We start from the raw sequence: 14,612 nt of genomic DNA on the forward strand, positions 1-14,612 counted from the left end.
TGTACACAGATAGAGTTACCGATATTTGTTTTGATGTATTCTCTGACGGCTGTATGTTTTTGTTCCGTGTTCAAGATGATCAACTTTCTTCCTTTATTATTGCAAACGTTGCGTGCTCCAACCCACCAGTCTTTTTTTTTGGTACGCCTTGAAGCACAAGTGCAGATGTAGAATTATTACGTACCCGTCTTCGACTGGACAGTCACCTGGCAACATATTTAACTTTGTCAGTATCTGTGTCTAAATAATACATATGCATGTGTTTTCGTGTTTTTTTTAGGATTTATGTCATTCAAAATAACCTCTTGACTTTGCTTCTGTTGTAACATATTTACAGATAATATATTTTAAAGAACTAAAATTGTATATTTAAATACATTGTATTGTACATTTTCATAATGTACGTAATAATTACATTTCCCAACTTAGAATACCAGTTGCCTGTCTATTCAACATGTTTCAGATGTCATATATTACAACTGTACATTGCCAGGCATACGTTTATTGCAGTACGATCAGAAACCTTTTGGATATACAGGTATTAAAATTCTTAGTAGGAAGATATGAAGTCATCAGTTTGGTGATCATCACATTTGATTGATAGATCCTTACTCGTAATATATTTCTGTTGATAGTTACTATACAGAATGTCTCAACAAGCGTCCTAAGGCCTCAACCAGACATATTTTACAGTGAAATTTAGTAAATGTGGAAATTCCACACAATTGTTCAATAGGTTGTGGCATTTGAACATCTAGGGGTATTCTTATATAATTTTGTAGACTGTAATTTACTATAATGTGTTTCTAAAATATCAAAATATCAAAATTGCTTCCAGATTACTGATCAGAAGCGAACAACACGATATTGCCTTCAGAATAAAAGACATATGTCGTCGACTTTCGGGCACAGGTAATTTGTTTTATCATGTCGTCAGCGCACAGCATTCCCAGAATTTTATCTAATGACTTGGCACTTCAGTAACACATAACTTGCATTGAGCGGAAAGATTCTAGTCAGCAGATCTAAAGAAATGACTTGAGCAGTTCAAACGTGAACCTACAGCAACAACCTGGATGCATTTCGTATTGCTAGGACTAAGGCTCGCAGAGAGATTAGACAGAGTAAGAAAACATCTTGGAGAACTTTTGTCTCCAAGTTGAATTCACAAACATCAGTAAAATCTGTCTGGACTAGGATCCGTAAAATCAAAGGTAAAGAATCCAGTAATACAGTTCATCATTTGTCTGTCAATGACACGGATGTCACGTCTCATCGTGACATTGCTAATGCCTTGGCAGACAACTTTTCTCACAATTCATCTTCTGCTTTCAGTACAGATGCTTTTACATCTGTCCGAACTAAAGCTGAAAAGCAGTCCATTAATTTTTCATCCGAAAATGCTGAAGTATACGACAGGCATTTCTCTATGGAGGAATGGCAGGATGCTCTTCGTAGAGCCCATGATACTTCAGTAGGACCGGATGAAATTCATTATCAGTTATTAAACATTTACCTGAATCACCTTTGATGGTTCTTTTGAATATTTTTAATAACATCTGAATTTCTGGAGACTTTCCTTCTGATTGGAGGAAAGCTATTATCATTCCTATTCCCAAGCCTGGTAAGGATCCAACCAATCCTACTAACTATCGCCCTATCGCTTTGACAAGTTGCATTTGTAAAACCATGGAACGAATAATCAATCGTAGACTTGTCTGGTATCTTGAATCCCACAAATTGCTTACTAACGTGCAATGTGGGTTCAGATCTAGACTTAGCACGGTTGATCATCTTGTTAGATTTGAAACATTTTGTAGGGAAGCTTTCATCCATAATCAGCACTTGGTTTCAGTGTTTTTTTTATTTGGAGAAAGCTTACGATACCACGTGGAAGTATGGGATTTTAAACGACTCCATGGCATGGGCCTTAGAGGTCGACTTCCAGTTTTTATTTCTCAATTTTTAAAAGATAGATCTTTTCAAGTCCGGGTGGGGTCGACTTTGTCTGACATTCACCCACAGGAGATGGGTGTGCCTCAAGGTAGTATCGTGTCTGTAACTCTATTTTCTGTGAAAATTAACAGCACCACCCAGTGTTTAGCTCCTGGTGTGAATTGCTCGTTATATGTCGATGATTTTCAGATTTGTTACAGATCGTCCAATATGAGTATCATTGAACGTAAGTTCCAGCTTTGTTTGAATAAACTTCATCAATGGGCAACTGACAATGGCTTTCGATTCTCAAAGCCAAAAACGGTTTTTATGCATATCTGTCAGAAACGAGGTCTTCATTAAGATCCACAGTTGTTTTTGGACAAAAATCCAATTCCAGTTATGGGGGAGACTACATTTCTGGGGGTTATATTTGACAGGAAGCTATCTTTTGTGCCCCATCTTAAATATGTTAAAAAGAAGGGCTTGAAAGCTCTTAATATTTTAAAGGTTATTGGTAATATAGAATGGGGAGCAGACCGAAAGGTTATACTCCGTCTGTATAGATCAGGTCTAAACTTGATTATGGATGCATTGTGTATGGGTCGGCACGCAAGTCGTACTTGCAGATGCTAGATTTGGAGGATATTTGGTTAATGGTTTGATGTTTGATCAAGAACATTTCGGAAACGAACTACAGTGAAACTACTCTAAACCCGATACCCTCAAGACCAAGTAAAACATCCAGTTATAAGAGGTATCCGGTTTAGAGAGATTCTCTTATATACAGATATTTAGAAGGGACCACAAAAAACGTTAGGTTTTGAGGTAATTCTGGTTTACAGAGGATCCGTTTTTGAGAGGTTTTACTGTAATAAAAAATGGCTGTTCTTTACTTTTGTAATTAAATTTATTAATTGTTTTGTTTCTCAGAAATTTAATTGTTATATATAAAGTTGAACAACACAACAAGAGCATAAAGGTTGTTTGATCTACAGGTTGGCATGACCTGGCGATTAACCAGGCTAAAATGGTGTGCTGCAAGAAAACACATCCGCAGATATGTCCCCAACTCAATCATCATCCAGCATTGCGGGATGCACCTCACGGCCAACAAGGTGCCCCAAAAGGGGAGTTGTGCTGTATTGGCCATTCTCAAAGAGAATGTTACATCTCTGCACCACGGAGAGGTTACAGCACGCGCAGGAGTGAAAATAAACGTTTCACAGAATATCACTATGTGGTTGCTGTAGATTCACATTTAAATTGCTATGTACGTAACAAGATATTAATGTATACAAAACAACACATATTTTATCACTTAATTTTATTCTTTTGTGTAATTATTCAATTCATATTGATTACTCATGTGGTGTGGTATTTGTTTACTTGCAATTTAATTAGATTGAATGTTCGCATATGTACTTATAATCAAGATTGCAGTTAACATCATTCCACCAGTTCTGCTCAACAGATAACATAACACAATCTTCTGTCTTCCATTCGTTGTTCGGACTAGTGAGGCCCCACATTGAGAAGTTGACATTGTTTCCATTCTCCCAGAGGAACACACTCTCTTCTAACCTGTCATTCAACCCAATCCAATACTGCGCCTCATCTGTGCAACAATAAGAAATACACCATTAGCCAATCTAATACCTCGACTCATATGTGCAATAATAAGAACGATTGAATAAATCAATGAATGAATGAATGAATGACGACAACCCAGCACAAAATACACACCAGCTATTGGGTGTCAGGAAAGGCAAGTATATGGAAAGATTGTTTACATTAGAATAAAACTTATATAATTATGTAAAGCCAGTGTAAAGAGCTGTGGGGAAAAGAATAATACAATACTAATATTAAGGGAAGTATATTTTAAAGGTGTATAAAAATCAGTGTTTGCTATTGGGTGGCAACTAAGGTAAATGTGTAAATGAAGTGTTAATTAACATCGATAATAAAAAGGCAAACAGCATCCTTTCCTCGAAGGAGGAGCTGGTGAACGTCAACACCTGCGCCCACGACAGGCGTGTGCTGCAACAGTTTGTTCTGAATGTGTACGTTAAAACCTATGATCTGACCTGGCCTGACAAACAGTAACCTCTTTTACAAGGCCGAATTGATAGAATGCTTTTAAAACATTGCAACTTCCTCCACGAATCGCCTGAGGTGCTTGCGTCATAGGATGGAGTAATCTCATTAGACCCATTCTCCCAAATGTTTTTCTCTGATTGTTGTTTTCTCATCTCAGCCATTACACCACGAATGCCGGGATATGTGCCGTCATGTCTGTGGTAAAGTGCATATGAAACATCCCTTACTACGAATGTAGCGGTTTACCTCTTGTACTATATGTCATGGTAACCAAATGTTTGACATCGAATCAGTGTGTTCTAGTGGTGTCGTTAAATAAAACAAACTCATGTATCGGTGGCAGTGATTTATCTATAGACGGATTGCCACGCCCTAGTACAATACACTCTATGGGATTTCAGGATGGGCGGTGACATGAACTCTCACCGAAGGAACTTTTGAGGATGTTTCAAGAGAGAAAACTGTCTTAGAACGTCTACATCTCGCTGGAAAGACGACTTGATCGATACTGGCAATTCAAGAAAGTGTTTACTTTGTGGAAAACATTATACAAAATATATATAAAAAACCGGAAACAAAATAAAAACAAAATGAAATGATGTACCATTACAGGACAATCATTCCTGGTGGAAGTCCATTTAACTCCCTTGTACACAGAGAGATTTACCGATATTTGTTTTGATGTATTCTCTGACGGCTGTATGTTTTTCTTCCGTGTCCAAGATGATCAACCTGCTTCCTTTATTACGGCAAGAGTTGCGTGCTCCGAGCCACCGGTATTTTTTGGGGTACGCCTTGAAGCACAAGTTCAGATGTAGAATTAGTGCGTACCCGTCTTCGATTGGACAGTCACCTGCCAATATATTTACCTCTGTCAGTATCTGTGTCTAAATAATACATATGCATAATACATGTGTCATTCGAAATACCCTCTTGACTTTCTTTCTGTTGTAACATGTTTACAGATAATATATTTGTGACGGAACATGCTCTTAATTTTGTTTTCACCTGTGGCGATATTAATTGTTTTAGAGGGCCGTGTGCAGTTCCAATATGCACTTAAGCCCAGGTGGCCAGTAGTTACGTAATACCTTCGTGAGTGCGGTTTTTACAACCGTGATTTTGGCGACTAGGCGTCAGCCAGTCTGGTCTTCTAAGAGAAAAATGTGTCTCTGGGAGTTGGGGAAATATCTCATGATACGTGTGGTACCGCGTTGTGCCCCCAGGCAATATTCGGTTTTTATGATAAATAGCTAGGGTTTTAGAGATATCGGGGAGAAAGATAGGAAGGCTTCCAGGGATCGCTGTCCGTCCGGACTGGTAATTATATATTTTCTGCTCTGTGTATAACCTTGATGTGATTGATGTGACTTTAAATATTTTAATACTGTATTATACCAATATTATTTAGACGGTGCTGCCGGTCATCTGACGCAGTAAGCTGTAGGCTCACTGTCTAAATATATATAAAGATTATCCAGTCATCCTAGAGGACCTAGGTAAACTGTAGGTTATTGTCTTTATTGTGATAGGTACCAGTATTAATTCTGTGTTACAAGGTTACTGAATGAGTAGTAAGGGTTAATTAAAAATTAACCAGTTAGGAATAGAGTTGTAATTCCTTTATTAATTAAGTTCCCCTGGAAGCGTTTCTCAATTATCACACGTTACTGAACGAGTAGTAAGGGTTAATTAAAAATTAACCAGTTAGGAATAGAGTTGTAATTCCTTTATTAATTAAGTTCCCCTGGAAGTGTTTCTCAATTATCACACGTTACTGAACGAGTAGTAAGGGTTAATTAAAAATTAACCAGTTAGGAATAGAGTTGTAATTCCTTTATTAATTAAGTTCCCCTGGAAGCGTTTCTCAATTATCACACGTTACTGAAGGAGTAGTAAGGGTTAATTAAAAATTAACCAGTTAGGAATAGAGTGTAATTCCTTTATTAATTAAGTTCCCCTGGAAGCGTTTCTCAATTATCACACGTGTGGGTGTTGTGTCACGGTGAAGTGATTAGCATATTGTGTAAACTAGACACCTAGAGATTAACTAATTAAGTGATCAGTTCTGGGTTGTTATTATTTGTTGTTGTTAATTAACTACTGCGGCAGTACATTTGTCAGCGTAGGTTAATACAGATTCCAAAGTGTATTGTGTTTTTGTTGTGTTTTCTAGTGAACTAAACGTGCTATATTACATATACTTTATATAAGATCGTATCTCTGATCATACCTAGACGAGCCACACTAAGGTATAACCCCCCGTTACAGAGAGATCTAATAGATATACAGTTAGGAGAGATATTTTGATAATCGTGTTTCATTCAGTTACGGGTATTATAGGATCCCCGTGACAGGAGTGAAAATTGGGGCGCTCGTCCCGGATCTGAAACGGGACATGCATATTTAAAAAAGTATTGTTTGTAAATGGGGGCTTCATAAATTATTTTTACAAATTAACCAGAAGTAGCAACGTGTTCACTAGAAAATTAATTAATAATAAGTGCGTCATATCTAAACATGGATAAGAATTTGCTGGATAGGCCTACGATCAGTGTAGTGGAGATTAAGCGAGCACGTAAGGCCGAGTTAGTTGAAATCGCAAGTGAGCGGGAAATTGATTTAACATCAGCTAAAACCTTAGGTGATATAAAGACAATTATTATCCAGGAAGTTTTTGGTGATAGGCCTGTTATGGAAGAAAGTGAGATTGTTCCAGAGATAGAGAAAAGTGACTTGAGTATGGAACAACATTTAGCTTTTAAAAAGCATGAGTACGAAAGAGAAGAACGTGCATTACATAGAGAGAGAGAGAGAGAGAGAGAGAGAGAGAGAGAGAGAGAGAGAGAGAGAGAGAGAGAGAGAGAGAGAGAGAGAGAGAGAGAGAAAGAGAGAAAGAGAAGAGAGGGATAGAGAAAGAGAAGAGAGGGATAGAGAAAGAGAAGAGAGGGAGAGAGAGAGAGAGAGAGAGAGAGAGAGAGAGAGAGAGAGAGAGAGAGAGAGAGAGAAGAAGAGAAGAGAGGGATAGAGAGAAAGAAGATAGAGAAGATAGAGATAGACAAGATAGAGAGAGGCAGAGAGAGAGAGAGAGAGAGAGAGAGAGAGAGAGAGAGAGAGAGAGAGAGAGAGAGAGAGAGAGAAGAGAGGGATAGAGAAGATAGTGATAGAGAATTCCAGTTAGCAAAATTAAAGGTGGAACATGAGTTAAAGTTGAATACTGAAGAAGTCAGACGAGAAGTAGGAAATGGGTTTAACATGTCGGAGGCTTATAGATCAGTGCCTGTATTTGATGACCAGGAGGTCTTCCAACTTCCAACTTTTTGAACGGGCCGCTAAGCAGCTAAATTGGCCGCAGTCTAAGTGGACATTATTAGCCGTGTCTAAGTTTAAGGGGAAGGCTAGTGTTGCTTATAATTCAATGAGTGATGAGCGAGCAAGTCAGTACGACCTAGTTAAGGCGGCAGTGTTGAGGGCGTATGAATTACGACCTGAAGATTATCGTTTACGGTATAGCGAGTTGAGAAAAACGCAGGGTCAGTCTTATATTGAGTTTGTGGCTAAGAAGGCAGGGATGTTTGATAAATGGGTGGTGTCTCATCAGGTAGAGTCATATACCGAGTTACGGGAGTTGTTGATCTTACAGGACATTACAAATGGATTACCAGTTAGCTTACGTATTCATTTAGAGGATCGTGATGTCAAAAAGATAGAGGAGGCAGGCATAGTGGCAGATGATTGCGTGTTAATACACAAAGCTCAGGCAGTACAGGGTAGCTCTTTACAACAGGGTGATAAGAAGAAATTTCAGCCAGGTTTTTCCCGGGAAAGTAACTATCGGGGAGAGTCATCTAGTTGGTCAGCTAGTCAGGCAAGGTATGTACCTGGTGGGCAAAGTATGGATAAACCTGCATTATCAGCCAATGCACGAACTTTTCTTCCACATTGCAGTTACTGTAAAAAGGATAACCATCTTATCGGGGACTGTTTTAGAAGAAAACGCGATAATGCGCAAGTGGTCGGTTTAGTGAGGTCAGCTCCGTTAGCGAGAGAGTTAATGGATAGTCCCATGGCAGAGAAAGTAAACCCGTATGTGTCCACTGGTATGGTTTGTGATGTGAAACAAGAATTGAGTCCTAAGGCAATATCAATCTATCGAGATACTGGTTGTAGTCAGTCACTTATAACGTCAAAGTGTTTAGCTGGTATTGAAAATTCAGATACAGGACGTAGTTTGGCCTTAACCTCAGTTACTGGAGAAAAAATGGTTGTCCGGTTACATAAGGTTTTCTTGTGTTCGAAGTTTGTGACGGAACCAGTGATTATGGGTGTTGTAAAGGACTTGCCTGTTGAAAACATAGAACTTTTGTTGGGTAATGATTTGACTAGTCAGTGTTGTCAGCCGAAATGTGACCAATTGTTAATTAAAGACAGCCCTTTACCAATAAAAGAGAGTGAGGTTGATGAGATTAGATATCCTGCGTGTGTAATGACTAGGGCTATGGCCAGTAGGGTAACACAAGACCCAGAGGATATTTGTGAATTGTCTGATACGTGTGTGAGCCATGAAATTGGAGTGGATGAGGTTATCAGTAAATTGGTAGATAAGTCAACTGACGAACTAAATGTGGTGGAACCGGTTGAACTTCCGCAGAGGGTAAATTAACCAGTTGTGTTTGATAGAGGGGACTTACCTTGTAATAGACAAGAGTTAGATCTAGAGCAGGGGGCTGATCCAAAATTGTTGTCAGCTCGCACTACCGTGTTAACTGAGGGTGAGATGGAGGATCAGAAGTCAGGTTATATGAACAAGGGAGTATTAATGAATAAGAGAGTTAGAGATAGGAAGGCTAGGAAGCAACTGAGCCATACTCAGAGCAAAATAAAATCAGTATTTGATAGGAAGACTAAGAGTCGGGAATTTAAACCAGGGGATAAGGTGCTGCTGTACCTTCCCATTAAACGGGGTTCTGTGCAGAACAGGTATTTTGGGCCCTATGTTGTGCCCAAACGGGTTAATGAGACAGGGTATGTGATAAACACTCCTGATAGGGTTAGGAAAAGTAGGTATTGTCACATCAATTTGCTAAAAGGTTATTTTGACAGACTGCCGATAGTTCCAGTGTTGCCTGTCCAAATTGAGAGTCACTCAACTTCCTGTGATGACGTCAAGACTGCAGAGATCAAGTTAACCAACAGCCAGATTCTAGCAGACTTGAATTCTTATCTACAGCACCTTGACAGCACCCAGCGAGCAAAGTTGACCACGTTGATACAAGACAATGTTTCCATTTGTCAGGACTTTCCAACGGTTACCAATACCTTAATCCAGGATGTGCGCTTGGAACCCGACGCTACACCGATTCGACAGCATGCCTATCGGATAAATCCTGTAAAACGTGCGGCACTAAAAAAGGAGATAGATTACATGTTGGAACACGACATTCTGGAACCATCAAACAGTCAGTGGGCATCACCTGTTATTCTGATTCAAAAGGGAGATAACAGTTCCCGGGTGTGCGCTGACCTACGTCGCATGAATCAACTCATCAAGGCAGATGCCTACCCCTACCCCGCCTTGACGATTGCATCGACAGAGTTGGACACGCGCAATACATCACCAAATTGGACCTACTGAAGGGTTTTTATGCCATTCCGTTAACGGAGGAAGCTAAGGACATTCTGGCGATCATCACACCTGACGGCCTCTTCCAATTCCGAGTGATGCCGTTTGGTTTGAAGACTGCCTCTGCTGCCTTTCAAAGGATGATGAACCAGGTGTTATCAGACCTAGAAAACGTCAGTGTGTATCTGGACGATATGGTGTTAGCCACCGACACTTGGGATGAACATTTAACCGGGTTACAACAAATATTCAGTCGCCTACAGAAAGCTAACTTGACTCTGAACCTGGGCAAATGTGAATTCGTGAAAGCTTCAGTGACCTACTTAGGTCATACTGTCGGACATGGTTGCGTCGCCCCACTGCAGGCCAAGACACTAAGCATCAGCCAGTATCCTGCACCGACCAACCGTCGTGAAGTTCGCCGGTTCCTTGGTATGGCCGGTAATTATCGTCGTTTCTGTGCTAAATTTGCGACGGTAGCGGCCCCCATCACATCGCTGCTAAAGAAGGAAATGAAGTTCCAGTGGTCAGATGAATGCGAGAAGTCATTCAACCGTCTTAAGCAGATGCTCTCCTCGTCTCCCGTGATGGCAGCACCAGACCCAGGAAGACGAAAATGGACTGGACCATCCTGTAAGTTTCTTCTCCAAAAAGTTTGACAAACACCAGGTGAACTATTCCACTATAGAGAAGGAAGCTTTGGCCATGGTACAAGCTCTGAAGCATTTTCATATCTACCTGAAGTCGGCATTGCATCAAGTGGTGGTCTTTACTGATCATAATCCGCTTACTTTCATTCACAGAATGAAAGCCACCAACCAGAGAGTTTTGAGATGGAGTCTTCTTCTGCAAGAATACCCAATTATCATTGAACATATCAAGGGCACATCCAATGTAATCACTGATGCCCTGTCCCGAAGTTGAACGTTATGATAATGTGTTGACATTCTTGATTTCTGTTTTGTTTTTATATATTTTATTTGTATACCAGGGACTCAGAGACTCAGTGTGATTACTGGTAGTCACCTAATTATTACATGTGTTATAAATGCCCGGATGCGTCGGTTAACGCACCTTTTGTTTTAATGTAGTATATTTCCCTATTCCTAGAGTAGAGGAAATATCCTTTTTGAGGTGGGGGTGTGTGATGGAACATGCTCTTAATTTTGTTTTCGCCTGTGGCGATATTAATTGTTTTAGAGGGCCGTGTGCAGTTCCAATATGCATTTAAGCCCAGGTGGCCAGTAGTTACGTAATACCTCCGCGAGTGCGGTTTTTACAACCATGATTTTGGCGACTAGGCGTCAGCCAGTCTGGTCTTCTAAGAGAAAAATGCGTCTCTGGGAGTTGGGGAAATATCTCATGATACGTGTGGTACCGCGTTGTGCCCCCAGGCAATATTCGATTTTTATGATAAATAGCTAGGGTTTTAGAGATATCGGGGAGAAAGATAGGAAGGCTTCCAGGGATCGCTGTCCGTCCGGACTGGTAATTATATATTTTCTGCTCTGTGTATAACCTTGATGTGATTGATGTGACTTTAAATATTTTAATACTGTATTATACCAATATTATTTAAACGGTGCTGCCGGTCATCTGACGCAGTAAGCTGTAGGCTCACTGTCTAAATATATATAAAGATTATCCAGTCATCCTAGAGGACCTAGGTAAACTGTAGGTTATTGTCTTTATTGTGATAGGTACCAGTATTAATTCTGTGTTACAAGGTTACTGAATGAGTAGTAAGGGTTAATTAAAAATTAACCAGTTAGGAATAGAGTTGTAATTCCTTTATTAATTAAGTTCCCCTGGAAGCGTTTCTCAATTATCACACGTTACTGAACGAGTAGTAAGGGTTAATTAAAAATTAACCAGTTAGGAATAGAGTTGTAATTCCTTTATTAATTAAGTTCCCCTGGAAGCGTTTCTCAATTATCACACATTACTGAATGAGTAGTAAGGGTTAATTAAAAATTAACCAGTTAGGAATAGAGTGTAATTCCTTTATTAATTAAGTTCCCCTGGAAGCGTTTCTCAATTATCACACGTTACTGAAGGAGTAGTAAGGGTTAATTAAAAATTAACCAGTTAGGAATAGAGTTGTAATTCCTTTATTAATTAAGTTCCCCTGGAAGCGTTTCTCAATTATCACACGTGTGGGTGTTGTGTCACGGTGAAGTGATTAGCATATTGTGTAAACTAGACACCTAGAGATTAACTAATTAAGTGATCAGTTCTGGGTTGTTATTATTTGTTGTTGTTAATTAACTACTGCGGCAGTACATTTGTCAGCGTAGGTTAATACAGATTCCAAAGTGTATTGTGTTTTTGTTGTGTTTTCTAGTGAACTAAACGTGCTACATTACATATACTTTATATAAGATCGTATCTCTGATCATACCTAGACGAGCCACACTAGGATATAACCGCCCGTTACAGAGACATCTAATAGATATACAGTTAGGAGAGATATTTTGATAATCGTGTTTCATTCAGTTACGGGCATTATAGGATCCCCGTGACAATATTTTAAAGAACTAAAATTGTAGATTTAAATGCATTGTATTGTACATTTTGATAATGTACGTAATAATTACATTTTCCAACTTAGAATACCAGTTCCCTGTGCATTCAACATGTTTCAGATGCCATATATTATAACTGTACATTGTCAGGTATACGTTTATTGCAGTACGATCAGAAACCCTTTGGATATACAGGTATTAAAATTCTGAGTAGAACGATATGAAGTCTTCAGTTTGGTTATCCTCACATTTGGTTTTATAGATCTTTACTCGTAATATATTTCTGTTGATAGTTATTATTTACATTGATACTAACAAATCGAGAGTTCGCAGTATCGAGATTGCATCTCGCCAAACCTACGCCCAACGACTTCAACTTTATTCAGAATATCTCAACAAATGTCCGAAGGCCTCAACCAGTCATATTTTACAGCGAAATGCCGTAAATGTGTAATTTCCACACGATTGGTGAATAGGTTGTGACATTTGAACATCTACGGGTACTCTCATATCATTTTTTAGCCTGTAATTCACGTTAATTTGATTGACAAATGTTATATCTTCATATAAGATGTATGGAAATGTTACCATAACAATATTGTCTGACAGTGCGACAGCCGTAACTGTTATTTTACAGTTCTATCTTGTATATACTATCAATTTATTGTCGAAATGTTGACTTTAGACCATGTACCTTTTGCGTATTCCGTCTCTTTGGCAAGACAAGTTATGTTATGATATGCTATTTAATGTAATGTAAACACTAACATTGTTACTTCTAGTAGTCTTCAACTGTATCACTTAATAGCTTTTCTTATGTATATAAATTATCTTTGACTATGTTTTCTTCGTCCTCTACGTTTATGTCTTACTACTCCATCAATTTTCGTATTCATTACAACATTTTTGTAAAAAAAAAAAAAAATCGGTCTGGTTCATTGACCCATCCATGATTTAATATTGGGGGTACCCACATTGGGGTTCGGTGTTGGGTGCAAAAAGACCGTCTTTAACATGTGTTATGGGGAAATAGGGAACTATAAACAAAAGTCGTAGGGAAAAAAAGATGTATGATTGGAAGATGGAACGGCATAGCCGATGGCCTTGTTATATAATCAACACAATTAAGGTTCAGTAGTCTGTTGGTCACTTTCTACTAGTATCATATTATTTTGGCAAGTTCTGGTTTCAGTTTCGGCAACACTTGACCACGATACACGGACACGGTGCGGTTTACATGCATTTATGAAATCTACAGATGTGCACATTCGGCTAAGATTTGATACATGTTGGTTCGTAACGATACTTATAATTGTGTTTGCTCTAAATTGTTCCTAAAATAATTAAGTTTAAGAACCTACCACAACGTCAACACATTACATCGGAATAAATGGTTATCCTGAAAATATTTACTGGCCCTTAATTAATTTTATTCAATATAATATGAAAAAATAGTTTAGTAACTTGAGTTAGGCGCAAAACACACCGCAGCTTTCTCTGGGTCTGACGAGTATGATACCAGTAACAAACTGAATCGAATGTGATAAAACACACTACGACTGTGCTGGCGCGCACATCAGATCTGGTCTGGTGCTTATAAAATCGTTAAGAGTCTGGACTCAACTCTAATAGTCTGAGACACCAATGTCATGACAGCACTATACATTTTTTTATGCGTGTGACATTAGGGATTGAGTTTGGACTGTAAAGGTTTTATCAGGATGGGCCCTCATAATAGACGGCATAGAGGTGCACTATATTGCCAAACTGTCAGATTGGCAGCTGCAGCCTGTGTAATACGTTTTTTTTTTTTTAAAGAAGGAAAACAGGAAAGATATATATTAATCAAAGTAGGTTTCTGACAATTATTGGTCGTGTTTATAGAAGAAAATATATCTAAAGATATAAACGCGGTTAATATATATATATATATATATATATATATATATATATACATCGTATATTGCAAACATATAACAGTTACAGACCCAAACGTCAAAATAACCAGACATAGTGACTTTGCCACACTCACAAGAGCCAGACCCAGAACCAGCTATGGTGGGGTGTTTTCAGGTCCTTACCTTCCATAAGAACATATTAATTACTTGCCCTTAATTGTGTTCAGTATGACACGAACAACAGTTCAGTAACTGCCTTACCTGCCATATCAAAGTAGTGGCGCGATCCTAACGAAGGGAGAGAACTGGCCTTCGCAAGTCTCACAAAATGCAGACGGCATGTCAGATCAGTGTTGTATGTAAACGACCGACAGTCTGGGTGTTGTCTACAATTCGTCGAACATTCCAACAATGTCGTGACGTCATTTAAAGAATATATGACACTGTCTGTAACTGCAACGTCACTCAGCGCATGATTCTTGATCCATGTGAAACGCTGGATGTCACTGAGAAAAAAAAGATTACAGT

General features: G+C 38.8%; 1 protein-coding gene across 1 annotated transcript; it reads right to left on the bottom strand.

Moving 5' to 3' along the window:
* Nucleotides 1-3,247: 3,247 nt before the first annotated feature.
* On the bottom strand, nucleotides 3,248-14,504 carry LOC121388006 (C-type lectin-like). The gene is made up of 3 exons (XM_041519201.1): nucleotides 14,346-14,504; nucleotides 4,706-4,891; nucleotides 3,248-3,553 (listed from the first exon to the last, which is right to left on the bottom strand). The coding sequence occupies exons 1-3, from the start codon at nucleotides 14,350-14,352 to the stop codon at nucleotides 3,336-3,338; spliced, it is 411 nt and encodes a 136-aa protein (XP_041375135.1). The 5' UTR covers nucleotides 14,353-14,504; the 3' UTR covers nucleotides 3,248-3,335.
* Between the last annotated feature and the right edge of the window lie 108 nt (nucleotides 14,505-14,612).

The sequence above is a fragment of the Gigantopelta aegis genome, chromosome 14 (genome assembly GCF_016097555.1).
Source record: "Gigantopelta aegis isolate Gae_Host chromosome 14, Gae_host_genome, whole genome shotgun sequence".
In the NCBI taxonomy this organism is placed as follows: Eukaryota; Metazoa; Mollusca; class Gastropoda; order Neomphalida; family Peltospiridae; genus Gigantopelta; species Gigantopelta aegis.

Coding starts and splice junctions, on each gene's coding strand:
- LOC121388006 (XM_041519201.1), bottom strand. Junction 3,554..4,705: donor ATACATCAAAACAAATATCG/GTAAATCTCTCT, acceptor ATTGTTGCACAG/ATGAGGCGCAGTATTGGATT.